This window comes from Ipomoea nil, unplaced genomic scaffold, assembly GCF_001879475.1.
Source record: "Ipomoea nil cultivar Tokyo-kokei standard unplaced genomic scaffold, Asagao_1.1 scaffold1421, whole genome shotgun sequence".
NCBI classification, from domain to species: domain Eukaryota; kingdom Viridiplantae; phylum Streptophyta; class Magnoliopsida; order Solanales; family Convolvulaceae; genus Ipomoea; species Ipomoea nil.
The window spans coordinates 2389089-2412500 of NW_017617849.1; the positions used below are offsets into that span (position 1 = coordinate 2389089).

Sequence of the window (23412 nt, forward strand, 5' to 3'; positions counted from 1 at the left end):
TGATTGAATTAGTTTTATTTTGTGATATACAAATATTAGTGCAGTAAAAAAAAAAAAAAAAATAACTTAAGGGACTAATCCATTGAGTTTGGATGTTTGGACTCTCAAAATTAGATGAAGTGAAAAGATGAATCCTTTTTAAATAAAATCAATGACAGAGACTGTCTAGGAAATTACTTGGACGATTCGAGATTTATCTTCTCTCGTGAGTCCTGAATAGGGATTCTAAGAATTAGGATTGACCTGACACATAGTTAACGGTAGAGTATGACCGTGATAATGCTTAAGTTATTGTCAATTTATCTTTTTCAGTGACTCTCAGGTGAGAATTCTAATGGAGAATTAGGATTAGTTTGGTATTGTACAAGTTAAAAACTTTTTAATGTATCAAAAAAAAAAGTGTGAAATGAGATGGTGAGTGGAGTGGTGATGGGCAGTCCCCTTTTTCTCATTCAATTCCCTCCAAAATCATGGGGCATTAAAATGGGAACCGCGTCAACAAACAAAACCACCCAAAATAGTCGGCCGTGACAACGTCGTCTCAATCCTATTCTTAGTTAACTTCTTTATATCTTCTCAATCCTCTTTATATTCACAGCAACCTAAGTTGTCATACATTCCGATCCCTGGGAATTTTCAGTCTGTCATTATTGTTCCATTTCAGGATTACGTTGCTGACGGTTTCTTCGTAGATTCAGAATTGAATAGAGAGTGATTATAGTTTGGGTTTAGTTGGTTAATTAAGTAGTGTGTGCATGGCGCAACTACCGCCCAAGGGCCCCTCCATGACGCAGAATTGGCCGTCGTCTTTTCCGTTCCAAGCAATGCCGCTGTCGACGTCCTCCGCAGCAGCAGCGCAGCAGAACCCCTGGGTCGATGAGTTCCTCGACTTCTCCTCCGCCAGGAGAAACTTCCACCGCCGCTCCGTCAGTGACCCCATCGCGTTCGTGGAGGCTCCCTTCATGGACGAGTGCCGCGGCGGCGCGTTGATGACGTGCAGCAACAACGGTAACGGTAACGCCAACAACGGGTTTGACAGGCTGGATGACGAGCAGCTGACGTCCATGTTCCCCGACGATTCCTCCGCCGCCGCTGCGGCGGCCACCGCTCCGTCGTCTAATCCTTCGACGACGTCATCGGATCAAATAAGCGAAAACGAGGAAAAACCCCAAACCCGCCGCCACGAAATTCAGCCCAAGAATGAACCGGGAGAGGTGGTTGACAGCTCATACAAAACCCAACCGGCTCAACCCGCCACTAGACCGTCGCCCGCCAATGATTCCGGAGATACTTCCAATGCCATAGTAGATCCAAAGAGGATTAAGAGGTACGTACGAACCCAAATTTTTCTTTTCAAAAATTGAATATTTTTGGAATTAATTATTACACTTTTAGTTGTAAATTTAATTAAATTACATAATTATTAAATATCAGGATTTTAGCTAATCGACAATCAGCTCAGAGATCAAGAGTCAGAAAGCTGCAATACATTTCAGAGCTGGAAAGGAGTGTAACCACATTGCAAGTATGTTTAATATAACCCAATTCTACTTAACAATAATTTTCTACTAATCTCTTGGCAGTTGCCAGATTTTTATTTTATTCTTTTTAATTTCATGAATATTAAAATTTTTGAATCAGTACATACTTCAATAAAATCAAACTAATTTTTAATTTTTTGGAAAAAAAAAAATGAATGAAGACTGAGGTATCGGCATTGTCACCAAGGGTTGCGTTTCTGGACCATCAAAGGCTGATTCTAAATGTGGATAACAGTGCTCTTAAACAGCGGATTGCAGCCTTAGCTCAAGACAAAATTTTCAAAGATGGTAATTATTATTATTATTTTATTATTATTATCATTAGAACTCCAAAATCAATTAGTCATGTTAAATTTTCACTAATTTTCTTGGTCAAAAAAATGTTTGGTGTATTTGCCGCAATTAATTGCATAAACAATGCTATTATCGAATTTTCCCGTTAATTTGCATGGGACTTTAGAATAATTGTCTTATTCATTAATTAGGTTCATGTTTTTATTTTTAATTATTAAAGGACATATGATTAATGATTATCACTCATAACATGTACTTGTTTGGTTACAACTCACAACTGTACTAATTGATCTCTGAAAATATCGATTTTATCAAATTAAATTACATTTTTTAAAAAATTATGTCCAAATACTCCGTAATAGACAAAAAATCTACATTTAAAATTTTTTTTAAAAAAAACTTGATTGAAAAAGATTGTGGTTGGAGGAGCAAAGAAATCGGATTTCTGGTACCATTGTCTTAGAAAAATCACTGTTTTGCAAGACGTTGGAGTATTATGATTCGGAATGAATAAGAATATGAATATGAGAATATCCATATATGTTTGTTTGTTGTCTGGAAAATTCCTCAACACGATGTTTGTCTACTTGTCTCGGATATTTGAATCAGCGATAGATAGGATGAAGAAGCAAATATTCCATGTTTATTTAATAATAATTACACAGTTCTCGTCTAACCGTTATTCTGGTTATGATGAACTGCAGCTCACCAGGAGGCGTTGAAGAAGGAGATAGAAAGGCTGAGGCAGATCTACCATGAACAGAATCTGAAGAACACGACTGCCGGTAACAATGGCGACGGCGAAGAAGCAGCGGCGCCGGCGGCGCAACAAGATGGCTTGCAGCAGCAGCAGTGATGAAGAAGATGCGGTGCACTGTGCTAAACTGCGCCATCACGTGGCATGTTCCCATCCCATCCCATCCAAGCTTTTTTTATAAATCTAAAATATTTCATGGTGGGCCATGTCCCTGTCATCAGTAGCTTTGGTGTAGATTTTTTATTTTTATTTTTTTGATTGCTCAGTGTTTTAAGAACCCACATGATATGAGTGGGGATAACCAACATTTCATTTTCATTATTATTTTTTTTTCCCCACTTTTATTTTATTTTTTTCTTTGACGTTAGATTTAATATTGAATTCGTTAATTGGTTCCTTGGGGTATGTAATGTAACCTTAGCCTGTATGAATTGGGATGAAAAGGGTTATGATGTTTGTGTACTTTAATTTTGTGGAGCATGGACCGTTATTATTGATGCATAGGGTCAAAAGTTTTGTATTGCCTTTAATTGCAACATGTATGATTCATTATTAATATTTTGTACATATCAACTTTTCTTTTGTAACTGCAACCTTTCTTGTCATTGTCATCATAATTTTGAGTAATAATGTTATATGAAGTTATCAACTACTGAGTATTATTATTCTTTAAATAAAATTAATGATTGAATTGATGGATTATAAGTAGCTTACAAATATGATATTTGAGATTTATGACTATAATAAAAAAAGTGGTTGAAAACTTAAAGTTTTCAATACACAATCTTTTCGATTATTTTAGGATTCAAAAAATCTTTTGTCGCATTATTTATTAAATACCATCCAACAAAAGTTCGCATTTAATAAAGATTTTTTTAATTTAAAAAAAAAATTGTCTAAAGCTTACCCAATTTGATTTGTAAGCCTTGTCAAATGTCTTGTGGTCGAGCGGCATAGCTATGACTTCTCAAATGAGAGGTCTTAGATTCGAACTCCAGTGTGGGGAGTATTGATTCTTTGTGCTTCAGTAAGTTGAGAAAGTAAGTATGAACATATACTACATTGTAATAGAGTCGGTAATATTTAAAAACCAAAAAAAAAAAAAAAAAAAAAACATCTAAATCAGCCTTCTGGAGTACGTAGTGCGAAGTGAAATGAGAAATTAAGAGATATGATTTGGAAGGAAAGGGCAAACATAGCTTTTCAGCGGTAATTAAGGTTTGTTTAGTGGGGTTGAATTGAAATTAGAAAGTGAGGCTTAATTAGGCGCTTGTTACGTTGTCACATGGAATGTAGGATATAATGATGATAACAATTGACATCCTGCATGCTAAGGTCAATTACAAATAATTGAAATCACGAGTGTTTGGGTGTAACGACAAAACAATTGAAATCGTGGGCGGGTGATGTAAATAATGACGACCCACTGCTTTTTACTCACAAAACAACACATACACATATGTTTATTCTATTTAAATGTTATTGTCAAAAAAAAAGAAAAAAAAAAAGAAAAAAGAGAACAGTCATAAGTAATGATTTATATATATGGGAACTTTTTACTATATTAAATGAATATCCCGCATACTAAAAACCTTATTGTATAAATTGAAAGGAGTACATTAATGATACTTTATAAATATGATTGTATTTACCAAAAAAAAAAAATCACCTTTCATTTTTTTAAAATAATAATAAAATGTCATAAAGGATACACTCATGATCATTATTGATAGACAACTATGGTTATTCAACAAAAACAATAATGATTGTCTTTATCGATGATAGTTTTGAATGTCTAAATATGAACAATTTTTACAATTATTTATATTTGGATAGTCATAGTTGTTTATTATGGAAATCGCGACTGTTATCAATGGGTAGCTATGACGATTATCTTTGTCAGATAGTATTGAAACCTAATATCCTCTCAAATCTAATACTTTGTGTTGGCAAGTGGTTTACTATATAAGTGGATCATTGTCCATATTAGCAATGCGCTTACTCGCTTAGTTCATAGAATAAATTTTGAGAGAATAAAAATCATATTCCATAAGAAAGGGAAATCTTGTGTGAGACCGTCTTACAGATCCCGTGAGACAGGTCAGTTTTAGATCAAATATAAAATTTATATTAGAAAATGTAATACTAATAAGAAATAAAATATTTATTACTTATATTGAAAAATTTAACACTTTTGAAGAAAAATGTAATACTTTACATTTTGATTTAAAAGTATTACATTTTTTTCTCAAAAGCATTACATTTTCCTTTATATATAAGTAACTAGCACTTACCAACATTACTTATAAAGAAAAATGTAATACTTTTGATGAAAAATGTGAAGATGTAAAAGTATTACATTTGTCCTAAAATGTATTATATTTTTCCTTATAAGTAACAAACACTTTATTCATAATTAGTATTACATTTTTCAGTATAAGCATTACATTTTCTTATTGACTCAATCTGACGCATCTTATTGATAAGGATCCGTGAGACGATTTCACACAAGTGTGAGTAGAATATGTTATTCTATTTCATTGTTTCATTTGTCAAAAGAATAGAATTAAAAATTTATATTTCATGTGGGTGCTCCCAAGTACAAAGAATTCTGAAGATCCAATTATACATTGCTATTAAAGGATTCAACTATTCAATAGCCAATAAAATGCTTTATATCCAAGAATTGAAGAAATGAATATGAGAGTTGGCCCAATTAGAAGAATACTCAATTAAGCCCAATGAAATTCAATTGTATCCTTATGCTGTGAAACCGTGTGCATTCATAATTTTTATATTGTAGATTCATAAAATTTATACTGTAAATTCATAATTTAAATACAGTATATTCATAGCTTCTATACAATAGATTCATAATTTTTGTACTGCAGATTCATAATATCTGTACTGTAGATTCATAATTTCTAAATTGTATAGTTATCAAATTATGAATATATAGTTCTGTGATTTTTGTGAATACAAAGTTCAACAATTGAGAATATGAACATAGAGTTCTGTAATTGTGAATATAAAGTTCAATAATTATAAATATGAAGTTCAAAAATTATGAATATATAGTTTTATAATTATGAACATATTGTTCAGTAATTATGAACATAAAACAGTGTGCACCATGCACACGGTTGCACATCATAATTTGCCAATTCAATTTGCTTGCATGCTTTTGATATTGTGCTTAGAGCATCATAATCAATGCTTTTTATTGTGATTTTCGAAATAGTAAAAGTAAGTGTGTAGTTTTTGCACAAATAGGAAATTGAGTTTTTTCTCATGCAAGTGTAAGACTTTTGTAAGGTCCACTGCTACTAAAATGCAAACAAAGGTCTCTACTTTTCTCCCTGTACTGGAAACACAAGCGCACGCGCCTGCTGGCGTGTTAGACCTGCTCTGTTTTTTAATTTTTTTGGAGTCAGACATTTTTTTTTTTTGATTAATTCTTACTAGTGGCATATTAAAAATTGTGTAAAGTTCAAAGCAGATGAGGATGCTCTTAGCTTATAGAGGCTAATTTTTAGAAAGATTTTAAATTAATTTCTCTCTATTTTGATTTATAAGAAAGTTTGTGTAAAAGGAAAATCATCACATGAAAGAAAATAAATTAATCTAAATTGTGTATGACTAACCGCCTCAAATTAAGAAAAGTAATAAGTAGCTCTCAATGAGCTTCTTCTTTATTTGAGCCAATCAAAGACAACTTTAATTTCTTATAATTTTTTAGTGTTTCTTTTGGTCACTCAAAAAAGAAATGAGGGTGAATAGTCAAATGGGATTTCGGCAGGTTGTGAAGGATGAACATCACTTCCTTTGTTTTTATTCCATAATTTTAATTTACAGGATAGAGTGTATGTGGAGATCAGCTTAGTACTAAATTATCGCCTTAGACTAATAATAATCATGAAACAACGTTAGATGGAGGGCCTAAACTTTTGTTCCGGATCTGAAAGTTGAATCTCTGGAGGATTAATTCTTGGGGTTTCAGAAAGGCAAACTTTTATCCTCCTGTTCTTTATGTTCTTCATGTGCAGCAACAGCAGCGAAAGCACCTCCCGCATGCTCACCACCCGCCGGGGGGGTTCACGGCGACGGAAAGCATAGATTAACAGCGCCGCCGTGGATGTGCACCCGGTCAACGCGAACAGAACGCAGAAACTCCCCGCGCTTAGGCTCGCTTTGTCGTCGTCGTCGTCCGATTCTTGACCGTCGACGACGTCCACGCATTTCTCCGACGCCGTCAGCCCGTTCTCCAGCCCCATGAAATCACTGCTCTCGAACGCCTTCAACAGAGCTTCGTCTATGTAAGGCAGCAACTGAGATCCCCGCGGAAATGCCTGATAACAACACTATCAGCGACGAATCATATCTTTCAATTCTATATAATTAATGAACTTAGTTTATACCATTACTGGAAATTATTGAATTTCCGACCACAAAGTGATCTTAAATCAAGTCGAAAACAAAAAGTGGTCGGAAATAGCAACAAGGATTTTTCCGTTACTTTCAGGTGGTCGGAAATTTCAGAATTTCCAGTAGTGTATATATATGCTTACAAATCCATATCCTCCAATTTTGTAGGTAGGCCCAGCGGTGGTGAAGCTCTTGCAATACTTGGCAAGGAAGAGCTTGGAAACTGGGGCTTCAAGGAACAGCGCCTCTATTTCCCCGTTCCTAAGGGCGTCGGCGCAGCTCTTCATGTCCGGAAACCTCTGGATATTCTCAGGTTTGAACCCGACAGCGGTGTTAAGGTAAGAACACACGAAAGCTTTCTGGGAGCACCCCACTTTGGCGTTGCTGCTTTTCAGCGTCTCAATGTCTGCAACTTTTGGTTCCAGCTTCTGCACTGTGAGCATGCTGGCAAGACTTGCGGTGTAACTCTGTGTAAGTATTAATGCCACAAACAACCAAACCAGTGTCGCCATCTTTGATAAGTTGCTGCGAAGTTCCCCTGTCGATCAACATCACACCTTAAATTATTACTCTTAATTTCTTCATATAGTTGGAATTTTGCACGTTAAAGAAGTTAGGGCCAGGGAAGAATATGTCTTCTCATGCATATAGAGTGTAATATTACACCTAATTTTAATTTCTTCCCCCAAAAGGTTGAATCCCCAATCTTCAGGGTGACTCAATGATTCAGCGGACAGGGCCAAATGCCGGTGCCGGTGTGCACAAGGAATCTGCCCACTTTGGACATAATTCTCACACTGCCGCCGCTGAAATTCGAACCTTGGTATCTTATCCCAAATATTGCCCATTAAACCATTGAGCTAAGCCCGTGCGGGCACCTACTTTTAATTTCTACTCAGGAGGCCGGCCGCCTAGACGCCAAACTCGGTCGAGTCTGCAATGAACTCAACCAAATGCGCCTGACTTAGCTGAATTAACTCGACCAAGTCAGCCTTGCTAATTTTCACGCACGTGCAGTGCACTGTTTTTTTTTTTTTTTTTTTTTTCGTTATCCGCTTAGGTGTTAGGTGCTATGTACTCTATTGTCCGACTAACGCCTAGCGTCTCTGTAACCATGTTCTTATATAAATAAAATCTGGACACATGACTAGAGTTATATATATATATATATATATATATATATATATATATATATATATATATATATATATATATATATATATATATATTCATAGGAGTTTATATCATTTTTAGCATTATATATATGATTTAGTAATTAGTTGTTTAAAATGACCTGTCATTATTTAGTCAATCTTTTAAAAAGAAGATCATGAACGATAAGGAAAATATTGAATAGCTTTTGTCATATTTTGTCAATCTTTTAAAAAGAAGTTCATGAATGATAAGAAAAATATTAAAGAACTTTTGTCAAGTGGGAGTGGCGGCTTTATTTCCACTATTGGGAAGCTTGATTCTAACTTGTGGTGTTCGTTGCAGCATGACGGGAAAGTATGTATTACTTAGAAAAGCTAGTCCAAGATTGAACATCTAACTCTAATTAAATATCACTTCATATTTTGATGCAAGTGGTATTAATTATTGTAGAGAAATTAAAATAAAATAGAAAAAGGGAAAAGGGTCAAATAATAAGTCTCTAAATTTTATCTAAAAAGTTAACCAGATTCTTAAACTTTTAGAAGTTGCAATTAAATCCAGAAACATGTTATTCCGTATTTTTGAGCAATAAAACCCACTAACTTGTAGGTGACCTATACTTGCAAGTCATTTAGGGTTCCAACAAACTTCCGACCAAATTCTGGCAAAAAAAAAAAAAGAAAAAGGACAAATACCAGTGACCGTTGGAGAAGGCGACCAAGTTGACCATCGCCGGTCGATGGTATTTGTCCTTTTTTTACCGGACTTGTAATTACTGGTCACCGTCAGGTTAGTGGATATCATTGCTAAAAAATTACATATTTGTCAGTTTAATTGTAACTTTAAAAGTTTAAGGGCCTAATTGACTTTTTGAGTAAAGTTTAAGGATTTATTAGGTCATTTTCCCTTTATTTTATTTTTAAATAGAGAATCAAAAATGAAAATTGTAAAGAGGAAAATTGGAGTATTTAAGTAAGCGCAACCAAACTTATCTTTTGGTTAGATTGGAATAGAATCGAAAAAAAAAAAAAAAAAAAGACCATACTCAGTAATAGACTAATAGGTATATTAAATAAATGTTCAAAAAAAAAGGTATATTAAATAAAAAATGCCACACGATATATATTATTATATATATCCAGAAAACAGATAAAATTAGCCACGTATTTATCTTTGTTACCTTTTGCTTGTAGTGAGAGTGGAAGTGTTGTTTGGATTAGTGGTTAGCAAACTGATAAAATAGTGTGATACAGAACAAATTAAAAGGAGAAGACAAAAATAAAGATAAAGATTAAAAAAAAAAAAAAAAAAGTGAAACTAATTAAGGTACTTACCATGGGGAGAAAAGAGTGTGGCGAAGGCCAACCAGAGCAAGCTCCCAATCTGATTCAACGCAGAGCCCTTCAACTCAGAACTGTAATTTTTCTCAATCATCCAAACCACAAACCCATTGTAGAAATTAATGGCGAAAGTGAGAGCCCACATGGTGATGGTGAAGGGCTTCATGAACAGCCACGCCCTCTTTGATTGCGGTTGATTCGCCACCACCATCACCAACCCTGTTTCCGTATGGGAATGTGAGAATTCCGCCAGTTCGTATCTCCCTGCCGTTATCGCTATGTCTCCCACCGCCGCATCAAATTTCTGAAATTCCCAGAATTTTTTCTCAGCTTTTAATTGAATTCTGATGTTATAATATTAGATGTCTGCTGACTTACCTTGAGATGAACGTTTTCTACCAACTCTGTGTAGTTGTTGTTGAAAGGGATGAATTTGTACGGAACTTTGGGTTTCATCAGCGACATGGTTAGCTCGAAAACCTTAACTGAGAATCCTGAGAATTTGCAGTTCTCTTTGGAAGGATCGCAATCGTCTATGCTGACGAATGTGCGTGTCATGGAATTGTTGGGAACGCCAATCCTTAAATATGTCGGAAACTCCCATCCTCTTGGAGCCGACTTAGGCGATCCTGGCCAAAACACTTGTCCCAGCGCATTTTCCATGGACTTGTTGTACACTGCTCCGACGCCGTCGATTGCGTCGGAGAATCCGCCGTCCTGTCCCTCCGTCCAAAACCCCAGTTCGTTGTAGCTCTTTCCGATGACGTTGATTATCTGAAACACATCCACCGGAGGGAGATTCCTCTCCTGGAACTCAATTCTCCCGCCCAATCCGCTCCACTCCGTTTCTGCAATTTTTTGCAATTTTGTGGTGTTGGAATTCGTTGTCAAAGCAAGAGATAGTGTTCTGGTGAGATCATAAGCCCGAGCGGCGAAAACGCTGGGCTCGTAGTTTCTCTCTTCAGTGTATTTGGATCTGAACTTTTCTTGAAATCTCCGGTAGAAATTCCTGTAATCCTCGCTTGTTTGGGGATAGTAGCTTTGAATTCCAAGAACCCCTTGCATGGAGACTATGGCGGTTGCGCTCAGGGAATGGGCGAGGCTGGCGGTTGGGTCGGTCGTGATCCAAACGTATCCCTTCTGCATCATCTTCATCTCCTTAGCCTTCGCAAACACAACCTCGGCCAAGGGTAATGAAGCATGGACCAGAAAAACTCTGCATTGCTCATTCTTGAGCTTGTCGAGTTCGGCCGACAAGAACGAGGAATCCGCGATGGATGGGACGGCGACTAGGTTGCTGATTTGGGCTCCCACTTCCCTCAGAGCTTCGTGGAGGTGAGGAGTGATTCCGGCCGAGAAGGAATCGGAATCCTCGTATATAACGTTGATCTTCCACCACCCCCACGACTGCACGATGTCGGCCACCGCCTTCATCTGGTTGGCCGTGGACGGCGCGGCTTGGATGAGGTTGGGCCATCGTTTCGTTGCCCACGGCGGACTGGAATCCGCTAGGGACAGCACCGGAATGCCGTGTCGGCTTCCGACCTCGGCTACCGTCGATGTTTCTTCCCACGATTGTGGTCCCAATATCGCCTCCACATGCTGCTTCTTGATTAGATGCTGAGCTGCACACCACACAAAACATTGATTAGTCTTTGTTTCTGTCTCTTCTTCAAAAATAGGATAGCAGTTTATTAAGAAATAAAGTTACGTTTTAGCTGTTTTAAGTGTACTTAAAGTAAAAAATCGATCAGTTAAGACTAGCAGGTGCACGAGAGTGAAACTGTCTTGTAATCTTAACTGAACGTCACCACGAGAGTGAAACTGTCTTGTGATCTTAACTGAATGTCATTGATTAGTCCTACTAACAGTAAAACTACGCTATATAACGTATTTACCAGCATTGGCAGCGTGGACAGGTTCACCATGGGAGTTCTTCACGAGAAGAGTAAGTTTCTGCTGTGTTTGATTAAAAAAGTCCTCCATAGCCATCTCCATCGCCACTTTCACCTCCTTCCCCACCCGAGTTCTTCCATCAACAATGGCGCCTATGCTGCCTGATGACCCCCGGATTAGTCTTGAATCCAACAGCACTAAAACCACAAGAACTAAAAGCAAATTGGGATAGGAAGAAACCATTAGGAGATAGGGAGGAATGAGAACTTAATTGCTAAGGGTTTTTGGCTTAGCATAAACTTTCATTTATGAACCGGCACCCACAACTTTCTTTATTATAATATAATTTTTGTTTATATATAGATACATGGATTTTAGTGGATGATGATAGAAAGCTATAGATGATGTAACCTGGGCAGCATAGCACTGGGTTTGAATTTCCTTTCTCCTCAAGCTATTGGCCCATGCACGTATGGTATAAGTTGAGAAAATAAAGAGAAGTTTCCTATTAATTAAACTTCATATGCGCCAACAAATTAAGGTTCAGAAGGCTTGAAATCTTATCTAGAATATGGACCAAGATATGTACTATAAGTTGTTTTCTAATGCACCTAGGATAATTAAGTCTCAAGTTTTAAATCTGAAATAATTTCAATGTCACCAGAATCTCTATATGTTTCAAATTATCAGAAGAGTAATTTATTTATTTTAATTTAAACCCACTCAAAGATTAATAATAAGTAAAATGATTAGGTGGTTGGGGGAGACTTGTTTAAATTTACTTACCATTAACTTGGACATATCCAGGAGACGTGGAAATATAATCCTTAAAAATGAGAGGTTGGATGGGTATATTCCTGTATAATAATCCAATTATTTTCCATAGATACATTAATTATACAAGGGTCCACTATTTAATTTAACTTTGATATTTTCATCTTTGATTTTTCCGGCAGACTTCAATTAAGTTGTATGCATTTGGTGGAAGTCGATCAAGAAATTCTATAAATGCTATCAAATCAATGACTAGCTACAAGAAGATACTAAGTAATTTCTTGCTATTACATTTATATATATAGTTTGTCCGTAAATTAATTAATCTCAACAAACTTATAAAATAATAAATATCTTATGTTAACACCAGTAATGACAATTACGGATAATTGGTGTTATTCGTCAGAATTTGTACCACTAACAAATTAAAAAAATAAATAAATAAAAAATTGGCGATTCACATTCCTCCGCAGCACGGCGATATAGTTAAACTTTTAGGTTGCGGCTGGTCTGTTTCGCACTCCGATAAGAGGACTTGGCCAAGTCTGTGGTCATATGTGGGAATATTATTGATTCTGGTCAAGCTTTCATGCATGGTTTTCAATTCTTAGGGTAAAAGGTCTTCTGTTTTTGGGAATCAAAGAATTGAAAACAAAGTGACGATGACTACTTCAACCCATTGCCTACTCTTTCGCCTTCTATACGCTAATACTTCAAGCACCCAACATTTAGGAATCATCTTACTTAGCAACCTAACGTAGTGTGTATGAATGTAACCTTGTCTTCACCGAATTATAATTATTACATTAAGGTAACAATCAATTACAATCATACTAAGGGTGTGTTTGGGTGAGAATTGGAATCGGAATGGAATCGAATATTTGATTGGTAATAATAATGAATTTTGGTGAACGTATTTAATTTTTTTGTGTTTGGTAGTCGGATGGTTTGAATGATTACCAATATGATTATTTATGACCCTATAATGGAAATAAAAATTATAAAAATACAAAAATAAAATATCAAGACAATTTATCCTAATATAATGACATCCAAAGTACTAATATCAACGAAAAATCAAAACAAAAATCTAAAAGCACTAATCCAAACTTGTAAGATATATACAACAGCCTAGTATAGTCTACATGTTTCCAGTGTGATTCGAACCCCAACCCCACACAGCAGCCTCCGGTCATGATCTTTAAGTCATACAACGAACCAACAACGTTAAGCCCTAAGATATGATATATTTTCCTGAATGAATCAAAGTGTGTATAAATAAATAGTAAAAAATGTAGTAAAAGATGAAAGTATATGTAGTATTACTCTTTATTATCTCCAAATAAAATTTTAGCATCTCTCATTAAAAAATTGTACCAATAAGTTACTCTATAGTTAATTGATTAATTAGGCAATAATGAAAGTGCTCATTTTATCCCTTGACTTTCCATTTTTTTATGGTCAACCAAAACGAATTTTAACTAATTAGGCAACAATGAAAATGCTCCTTTTTACCCTTGACTTTCCATTTTCTTTATGGTCAACCGAAACAAATTTTAACTAATATTAGGAAGTTTGAAACTTTTATACTTGAAATGGAGCGTGCGCCGTGGAGTATAGAATATATTTTCGGAAATACTAATTTTGATTCCACGAGTATTAGCAAAATGACAATTTTGGTCTACATGTTTAATTTTTACCAATTTTAGTCCACGACTATTATTTTAGTACCAATTTTCATCCACGACTATTGTTTTAGTGCCAAAATTCATCACGCCGATCACTCGTTCGTTTAAGCTACATGCTGAAATCTAAAAATTTTAATGGTATTTTCCCTCTTTTTCAACTTAAGATCCTAATTTGAGCATGAATAATAAAATTTAAACCTTAAGATCGATCCCAATTCACAGTTATTCTCCTCATCATACCTTAATTTGAGGATGTGAACTGTGAATTGTGATCGATCTTAGGACTTAAATCTCTTTATTCATGTTCAAATTGGCATCTTAATTTAAAAAGGACAAAAATACCCTAAAAAAATTCATATTTCAGCATATATTAAACAACGAGATGGCCGGTGTGATGAACTTTGGCACTAAAACAATAGTCGTGGATGAAAATTGGTACTAAAACAATAGTCGTGGATGAAAACTGGTATAAATTAAACATGTGGATCAAAACTGTCATTTTGCCAATACTCATAGGACCAAAATTGGTATTTGCTCATATATTTTCTACTTGAAATGAATTCATCTCGATCCCATTTTTTATTTACAAAAATATCCCCATCTCTACTTAAAAATTCACTCTGAATAAAGTTTGATTTATAACCATAACCAGTAAATAATTACAAAGTGATAAATCAATTTAGGTTGTCAATAACTGACCGACTCAAACTAAAACGACCATTAAACAATTCCCATGAGGCTGAATTTGAAAACTTATGTTTGTCAAACCAATTGTCTGACCAACTTAAGTGGGTTGTGGAAAAAAATAATAAATAAAAATCCCCATATAATCGAAAAGTGAAAATGTAATCTTATACTAGGCATGATTACGATTCACTTTCAATTTCAAACCACCGGTTCACAGTTCAAGAAAATGATAAATCGAAACTGGTTTTTTAATGAATTTATTTTATATTTTTAAAATAGTCCAAATTCATCAATTAATTATTTTAAAAAAATCATTATGAAAATTTTAAAAAATAATTATATCAAATATTTAAATTTAAAGTTAAAACTAAAAAAATAAAAATACTTTGAGCTTGCACTTAATTTGATCAAGATTAAGTTGCCTACGTATCTTATCAAAATTTTAATAAGAATCAAACTTCATGTAATTCTCTTATTTTTTTTATTTTTTTTTATTTGGAAATTGAACCAACTAGTTCTGATTTTATCAAATCAAAATCCAACGGTTCGAATCGAACCATGTTGATCCCTATTTTCTACAACTAATATCATCATTAAGTAACTTTATATTGTGTTTGCTCCTTTTTTTTTTTTTTCTTTTTTTTTCTTTCTTTTTTTTTTTTTTTTCTAGCAACTGTAACCGAACAAAATTTAGTGTAAAAGATTTACAGCATATATAGTACGGAGTAATAGAATAGCTAATTGGTTAGAAATGAAATAACCGTCCATTGTTAATTATTGCTTTATGTTTTCAAGAATAGTGCTCTTATGAATGAAATATTCCTTGGATAGCTATTCATAGAAGTTTTGGTAGGGGTGAACGTGTTTAGTGAACCAACATGCACATTCGCGAATGTGTTTATTAATATTAACGAACACTAATGAACGATTAATAAACGAATATAGATAAGATTTTTAAAAATCTTAACAAACGAATACGAATACGAACACTCTAAAAATGTTTAATAAATAAACACGAACAATCTCCATTGTTCATATTCGATTCATTAACAATCCTAAGTTTTGGCATTAATTACTCTGTAATATTCTTGTACCTTTAAAACAAAATTTCCTTCAAAATCTATTCCGTGAAATCGTGAATGTTGTTAAAAAATATAACTTAATTCCAAATTACGAGGTAATGGCATTCTAGATTTAACAAAATTGGGATGAGATATTTACGATGCATAAAATTTACAATGTATTTTCTCAAAAAAAAAAAAAATTACAATGTATATTCTCAAAAAAAATTACAATGTATTGTAATAAATTAAAGAAATTTACAAGATAAGTTAAAACAACAACCCGGACTATCCATAAGGTCCGGTTGTCCCTAATTGCACCTGACAACATAAATTAAATATGTAATAAAATAATAATGTTAACTAACAAATTTAAAAATAAATTAATTACAAAAATTAATATTTCAAACTTATCATCCTTGTTACGTCAGATTTTGGTTTAAACTTGGGGAGACTGAGACTCCATTTCCAATGGAGGGATCCGGTCATTTCCAGGGATTTCCACATTCCCAATTCCAATTCTTCTTGTCCTGATGGCGAGGCTCCATTGCCGAAACGACTCCACAACTGTTGCCTTGTAATTCCCGGCGGCCATTACAAAAACTGTGAGTGAAATGGTGGAAATGCCCCCTGTGAGTCCAAACAGAACAGAAAAGCTCCTTGGGCCTAGGCTCGTCTCATCCTTCTTCTCCACATCCAAACACTCCTCTTCACTAATCATCTCCTTCTCCAGTTCTCCAAGCTTCCCACTCTCCGTCATATTCAGCAATGCCTTGTTAACGCCCTCCAGAATGCTAGACCCCTTTGGAAATACCTGCTTATAACCATCCAGTTTAATATAATAATTAATGTATATATCACAGCTGGAAATTATGAAATTTTCTACCACCTGAAATTGATCTTAAATCAAGTCGAAAGTAGAAATGGTCGAAAATAGCAACAAAGGTTTGTCCGTATACTAAAAGTGGTCGGAACAAAACTTTCCACTTGATTTAAGATCATTTCAGGTGGTCGGAAATTCTATAATTTTCAACAGTGTATGTATATATTCCGTTGTATTGTATAGTATATATATATATACTTACAAATCCGAATCCGCCAACCTCGTACGTGGGGCCTGCTTTAACGAAGCTGTTGCAGTACTTGGCGAGAAACACTTTGGCGTAAGGAGCTTCAAGAAAGGCGGCTGAGATTTCTGCGGCCTCGAAGGCCTGGACAAACTCTTTTTCTGAACCGTAGCCCTTGATGTTCTTCGAGGGGATGCCCACGTGTTGTTGTAAGTAGCTTCCGACGAAGGATCCTCTGCAGGTGCCCACCACCGCGTTGTTCTTCTTCAGCCCCTCGGCGTTTGCTATAGTCGGCACAAGGCGTTGCACGGTTAGCATGCTCGTCAGGCTCGCCGTGTAGATCTGCACCAGTATCAGCGCCACAATCAACCACACCAGCATTACCATCCGCGACAACTTGCTTCGCAGCTTTTCCGCTGTAAAGTAAACAGTCTTATTAACTGTTGAGCATATAACCATTAATGTGCAATCGATAAGTACATGCTTCAATTTGGTATCAGAGTCAGACCAAAAGTCATGAGTTCGAATCTCTACATTGGAAAGACAGTTTCGTTTTAAGTAAAAAAAAAAAAGGGTTTTTGAGGGGGGTGGGGGAAGGGTTTACCATTGGTAACAGCTAGCCACAGCAAGACTCCAACTTGATTGACCACAGAGCCAGTGAGTTCAGTGCAGTGGTTTCTCTCAAAGAGCCAAATGGCAAAACCATTGTAAATGTTGATGGCAAGTATGAGAATCCACATTGTCTTTGTGAAGGGCTTAATAAACAGCCATGGTTCATTGCGTAGTTGTGCTTGGACAGGCACTATCATCACTACCCCTTGTTCACTATAAGGGTGAGTGAATGCTGCATCATCGAGTCGTTTCTCCAATATCGCGACATCCCCAGCTACAGCATCAAAGTTCTGATTCGACGTAAAAAGAAAGAAAAGAGATTATTGCTCAGTAGCTCAGTTGGTTCCTGAGTAGTAGATTATGGTCAGGAGTCCTGACAACCACAGTGTGGACCGTTGAGTCTCTTTTGTGGGCAAGAAAGGAAAAAGAGAGAGATTAGTGAGCCTAACCTTTAAGGGAACTTGTTTTACCAAATCGTCGTATGTCCCATTGAAAAGGTGGAACTCATACGACGGATTGGAGGGTAATCGACCCATCATTTCCTTAAACACATCAATTACAAATCCAGTGTAAGAAGTTTGGTTTGTTTGTTGATCATGTACCACGTTCACAAACTCCTTAAAATTTGTACCCAAATTTGGAACTCCAACTCTTAGTGGCTTATTAGCAGGTGTGATTGGAGGCCATACTTTAGGAGTATGCCATGTCCCTCCAGGCCAAATAATTTGCCCCAACTTCACCTTGGAAGAGCTATTAAAGCCTGATTTCTCAGACCACAATCCCAGCTCTCTGTAACTCTTTCCAATCACATTCACTATCTGAAACGTGTGATCTGAAGCGAGTTTTCGTTCCTTGAATCGTATTTCACCCGATAAGCCATCGAATTTTGCTGCAGAAATTGTTTCAAGAAGAGAGTTCCCTTTCAGGCTGCTATTTTTCCTTAATGATGAGGCCACCAACATGGTGGCATCATAGGCCTGCACTGCAAAATACCCAGGCTCATAGTTATGTTCCTCTGGGTGCTTATTGATGAACCTTGCACGAAATTTTGACTCGAAGTTCCTGAAAAGGTGCCCTTTTTCAGGGAAGTGATTCTTTATTCCCAGAACCCCTTGCATTGAAGAGATTGTTGAAGTATCCAAAGAATCCAGATGGTTGGCTATTAAGTCTGTGACTATCCAGACATACCCCTTCTCCATCATCTTCATTTTCTTGGCAATTCGGAAGAGACCAGAGCCCACTGGCATCGATGCATGAACTACAAACACCCTGCGTTGCTCGGTCTTAAGGCGTTGCAGCTGAGCTGCCAAAAAGGGAGAAGAATCCATGGGAGGGAGAGCTAGAAAACTGTTGGTTTCAACATTTGCTTGTTTTAATGCATCTGAGAGACTAGTGAGAGCTCCATTTGATGCAGAGGCCATGTCCTCATAAAGAACAGTGACTTGGGGCCATTGGTAGGACTGTATTATGGCTGCCAAAGCTTTCATTTGAGAGGATTGGGTGGGGGAGGCTTGAATAAGGAAACCCCATTTTTCCATTGCCCATTCTGGAGCTGAATCAGCTAAAGAAACCAGGGGGATTTTAGCCTCAGAACTGATTTCTGTAAGCATTGACACCTCTTCCCATCTATTTGAACATCCCAGAATGGCTTTTATTGACCCTTGATGTGTATTCATCAGATCCCTGCCTGCATTCAAATTAAACAATCCAACAAATATTAGGTCACATACTCTGATACCAATTGTGAAACAATGACAGAAAGAATATGTTGAAACACTGACAGAAAGTAAAGAAAGCAAGATTTACGTGGTTCAGCAAAGTGCATATTGTGTGTTGATATTACCTTGAAGAGCAGCTTGGAGAGGGCTGCTGCGAGTGTTCTTAACGTGAAGAAGCAAAGTTTGGGAGGTGTATCCATATTGGGTGTTGATATCTGCCATTGCTATCTCCATAGCCACAGCAGCCTCTTTGCCCTCACGAGAATTCCTGTCTATAAGAGCGCCTATAACGCTGCCATTTCCATGATTTCTGTGGCTCCCACTTGTTGGTGAGAAATGGAAGAGAAATAATAGAAAGGAAATGAAAATGAGAGAGGTGAATAATGGAGCCATGGAATATAATAGCCGTTGATTCGGCAAGGAGCAGAGTTTTCTTATGATACTTGTCTTGGGTTATATAGAGAGATCAGAAGAAATTCTAGAAGGCATTCTGAATTTTCCTCTTTTGAGTATAATTTTCTTGCATTGACTGATGAGATGCTTTGCTCTGCCGAATTTTCCCCTTCTGCAAGTCTTGAGAAACTGCACTCTTATTTTCATGCCAATCGGTCAACATAAAATTACTAGAGGATGATATTACCCCCACCATTATTCTCTATACACCATATATCATTAATCAAAGAGGCATTTACAGAATTTTAGCGTGGTAGAAAATATTCTCCGAGTATACCTCACTCTACGTACTGTGTACGGTGTACTTATTTGGTATCCGATAAGGTCACTGAGAGGAATCATTCTCGACCTTGACCGACCATTACCTTGATATTCCCGACCTAAATGCTATGACCGAGTTAAAATCACAATCGTAGTAGTACTTCGTTGTCTTGGGACCAATCCCGACCTGTTTAGGTCGGGACGGTCATCCCGAGTAGGGTTGCTTGAGGATTTGGGCCTAGGCTTCTAACTTTAACCCGACCGCATCCCTCAGTGGGTGGTTAGGAATATCGTACACGTAGCTGACAGGACACTGTTCCCGAGCCAACCTAATTTTCAGTCGTCATTGACCAAATTTGTATCTCTATGTTATTGAACATGAGTTTATATTAGTGAAGTGAATTATTTTGAAGGATTTTATATGACATTTTTCAACTAAAAAATTTAGTCATTAATGACTAAAAATTAAGCTGAATGATCAAATGTGGCAAAGTTTTAAAAGTTGTTCAAAATCTCCATTAACAACTTAATACCACAAATTCCAATTCTGTAAAATCAAAGATTGAACAGAGCCATCTTAGATGACATTTTTCTGTAGACCACAACTCCAAAAGACCAAGTCCAATTCTTCATATACTAGAATTGCATATTTGTATTAGTCTTTAGATGAACTCTCCAATCTCTATTACGAAGACTTGGATTAGGTAACCCTTGAATCCATAGTACACGGTTTCTATCTAGCTAGTATATATAGTGATTATATTTTGTCATTTCTGATCTCAACCACGTGATGATCAAAATTGAGCTTATTAATTAAAAATTAATATGCATGTGGCCTAGCTTACAAAATTGTAGTCAAGTTATATATTTTTATTAGAATCAACATACAGATTAAGACTTGTAAGTATCAACATATTGGCCTTAGCTTATTTAACAATAATAACTCAGTGTTGTTAACGATTTGATTAGCAATCAGCAAATAATTAATTCTGATAGCGATTTTAACAAGCGAATTATATTAGCAGTACATAAAAAGATATTTGATAAAATTATATTATCAATTTAATGGTTAACGTGCAAAAAGACTTATAAGGATGTTACATAATAATAATAATAATAATAATAATAATAATAATAATAATTTATATATTGACTACATTTAAAAATTAGTAAGTAATGAACTTTTTTATAATAAAAAATTAAAATAACATAATAGTAACAAAGTTAATTAGTTAAAAAATAACAAAATTAATTAGTTAAAATTTTTAATTCTTTAAATGGGGAGGTTTTGAATTGAAAGCCTCCCAAATAATCAATTTTTATATTTTTTAAAATCATGTTATGTAAGGCACTTTAGAGAGAATAAATTTTCTCTAAACTATTAGGGTGTGTACTAAAAAAAAAACAAAACAAAACAAAACACGATTAGGGTGTGTTTGAAAACCCGAAAAATCTGAGTTTCAAGCGTTTGGATGGGATTGGAAAATCCAGTTAACGAAAAACATTTTTTGTTGACTGAAAGAAATCTTTACATTTTCCGGACCAAGGTTATATCGACGAATGACAATAAAGGCTTCCAGACCAAGGCTCTCGTTTCCGTGAGACTGGTTTCCGCCGAAAACCAGAGCAATCTAGAAGTTATGGATAAATTTCACAAATTCTAAATAGTAGAATACTAAATTGAAATGGTGAAACAAAAAAGCATATTCCAATTTTATATCTCAAAACTTGAGCAATTTTATATTAAATAGTAGAATACCTTGTGCTCAGAATTTAGAGTTGTCAATACGGGCTGACGGGGCGGGACAAAAAAGCCCGCTCCTTGGCGGGTTTGACTTTTACTGGCCCGCCCTAGCCCGCGGGCTAGGCGGGTCCCCGCCAACTTTTTTTTTTTTTTTTTTTTTTTTTTTTTTTTTTAACCCTTAAGTTGTTAGTTTCATACTATGTTAAGTTTTATCATTTTTTCATTTTAAAAATAATTAAAATAACTTCTTACGTGCCTTACATAAGACATGGTTCATCAAACATTAGACATTATATAATACATAACAATAATTATAAAGTTCATAATTTAAAATTTTAAAACATTAAACTAGGGTTATGGTTATTACTTATTAAGTTATACTTAGATTTTATAAAATATTATATATATAAAAGAAACTAGAACTAATGGAAAATTCAGAAATTATTGACCTATATTGTGGAATTTTTTGAGAGTATTTGGTAATGAATTTTCATACAATTTTCAGATATGAAGTTCAGCAAGTCTAGAACATACACACAAAATTTCATATAATCAAAGGCCTAGAAGCAATTTTTTCAAATTTTTCTTTTAAACTACGTCAATCATAATTTGTCTGGACAGCACATTGCCATGAACTTAACGGAATTTTCTGTGATTACTGGAATATGTTTTCAACTCAAATTTTTATGGATATCAAGATATATAAGTGTAGGTTCTCCAAAAAAAAAAAAAAAAAAAAAAATCAAGCAAAAACGAGTTAAGGAAGTAATTTTTTGAAAATTTATTTTTTTTGACTGCGCCAGACAAAATTTTCTTATAACATATATATGTTAACATGCATGTTCTTCTTCTACGTACACGTTATCTTCTTTAGTCAACTTTTATTCCTCCAAATAAAAATAAGGCTTAAACGAAAGATTAAAGGTAGTGTGGTTTAAAAATAAGATACAATTCATAATTGCAATTTGGTTTGGGAAAATTGCAAGAAGTTTTCTTGCATGCATGGTACCGCCCATTCGTGGAAAATTTATGTTTAGGAATTAGAAAGTGTGTGCGACAAGCGACGACGGTGCCTGAAGGGCTTTAATTTTGATTTGGTCTTACGTCCAAAACCTAAGAAGGAGTCGTCTTCCGACTTTTACCGTCAAGGCGTCAATCCCTTCCCCGCCGCAGTATTAACTTAAGATTATAAATATTATATACAAACCGTTTTGATCAATGTAATAAAATAATAATTCAAATTACCTCCCGTCACTTCAATGAATATTCAAGATTCCCTGGCTACTCAATCAGATTTAATTTTATAATTACAATGTTTTAAATTTGATTTTTATTAGAGCTAGTTATTGATTTTTTTGAATTGATATGACTCTTTGTTAGTTAAAATTACAAAATCAGCTTCATTCATGTGTATTTTTAGATTATAACTGCACACTTTTCCGTTAAGCACTTTAATAATCAAATCAAGACAAAGTTAAATATATATTTTGATTTTGTCTATTATTACATGCACAAAACAATATATATATATATATATATATATATATATATATATATATATATATATATATATATATATATATAATTAGGTTGTGGTGCAGCTGCGCAGTTAAATCTGAGTCATTGATATTGTTTAAATCAACGTTCAAGATTATCAAAAAAAAAAAAAAAAAAAAAAACTATTACAATTTGATAATTTTTGTGTCTAGGTAATTTTAAGGTATTTGACAAATAAATATTCTATATATCCCTTCAAAATACCAGCAATTTGGAAAAGTTCAACTGAGCTCTCACAAAAAAAATAATAATAATAATAATAATAATAAATGATAACACATTTTTAATAGTCTGGGTCAAATCAAGTTAATTTTATACTTGATGACAGAAAATGACAACAAAAAATTAAATTAAAAAAACGCAATAGTTTATGAAGATGCCA

The 23412-nt window shown here is 35.0% G+C and overlaps 3 protein-coding genes across 3 annotated transcripts; 1 reads left to right on the forward strand and 2 right to left on the reverse strand.

Moving 5' to 3' along the window:
• The first annotated feature begins 433 nt into the window (after positions 1–433).
• LOC109187263 (basic leucine zipper 34-like) lies at positions 434–3148 on the forward strand. The gene is made up of 4 exons (XM_019337429.1): positions 434–1327; positions 1435–1525; positions 1703–1829; positions 2540–3148. Exons 1-4 carry the CDS (start codon positions 756–758, stop codon positions 2689–2691), a joined length of 942 nt encoding a protein of 313 aa, XP_019192974.1. The 5' UTR covers positions 434–755; the 3' UTR covers positions 2692–3148.
• A 3243-nt stretch (positions 3149–6391) lies between these two features.
• LOC109187245 (glutamate receptor 2.2-like) lies at positions 6392–11752 on the reverse strand. Its single transcript, XM_019337405.1, has 5 exons — positions 11411–11752; positions 9891–11137; positions 9507–9816; positions 7161–7555; positions 6392–6941 (listed from the first exon to the last, which is right to left on the reverse strand). The coding sequence occupies exons 1-5, from the start codon at positions 11649–11651 to the stop codon at positions 6519–6521; spliced, it is 2616 nt and encodes an 871-aa protein (XP_019192950.1). The 5' UTR covers positions 11652–11752; the 3' UTR covers positions 6392–6518.
• A 4180-nt stretch (positions 11753–15932) lies between these two features.
• On the reverse strand, positions 15933–19406 carry LOC109187569 (glutamate receptor 2.5-like). Its single transcript, XM_019337796.1, has 5 exons — positions 19141–19406; positions 17747–18984; positions 17290–17587; positions 16704–17101; positions 15933–16432 (listed from the first exon to the last, which is right to left on the reverse strand). The coding sequence occupies exons 1-5, from the start codon at positions 19247–19249 to the stop codon at positions 16058–16060; spliced, it is 2418 nt and encodes an 805-aa protein (XP_019193341.1). The 5' UTR covers positions 19250–19406; the 3' UTR covers positions 15933–16057.
• Positions 19407–23412: the final 4006 nt, after the last annotated feature.

Excerpts from the sequence above, each read along its gene's own strand:
- LOC109187569 (XM_019337796.1), bottom strand. The coding sequence starts at position 19,249 with ATGGAGATAGCAATGGCAGATATCAACACCCAATATGGATACACCTCC. Across the intron at positions 17,588-17,746 it reads TAAAACAAGTTCCCTTAAAG|AACTTTGATGCTGTAGCTGG; the intron begins GTTAGGCTCACT and ends ACGTCGAATCAG. Across the intron at positions 16,433-16,703 it reads AGGTTGGCGGATTCGGATTT|GTATTTCCAAAGGGGTCTAG; the intron begins GTAAGTATATAT and ends GGTTATAAGCAG.
- LOC109187245 (XM_019337405.1), bottom strand. The coding sequence starts at position 11,651 with ATGGTTTCTTCCTATCCCAATTTGCTTTTAGTTCTTGTGGTTTTAGTG. Across the intron at positions 7,556-9,506 it reads CACACTCTTTTCTCCCCATG|GGGAACTTCGCAGCAACTTA; the intron begins GTAAGTACCTTA and ends GTTGATCGACAG. Across the intron at positions 6,942-7,160 it reads AAATTGGAGGATATGGATTT|GCATTTCCGCGGGGATCTCA; the intron begins GTAAGCATATAT and ends TGTTGTTATCAG.
- LOC109187263 (XM_019337429.1), top strand. The coding sequence starts at position 756 with ATGGCGCAACTACCGCCCAAGGGCCCCTCCATGACGCAGAATTGGCCG. Across the intron at positions 1,526-1,702 it reads GGAGTGTAACCACATTGCAA|ACTGAGGTATCGGCATTGTC; the intron begins GTATGTTTAATA and ends AAATGAATGAAG. Across the intron at positions 1,830-2,539 it reads AGACAAAATTTTCAAAGATG|CTCACCAGGAGGCGTTGAAG; the intron begins GTAATTATTATT and ends GATGAACTGCAG.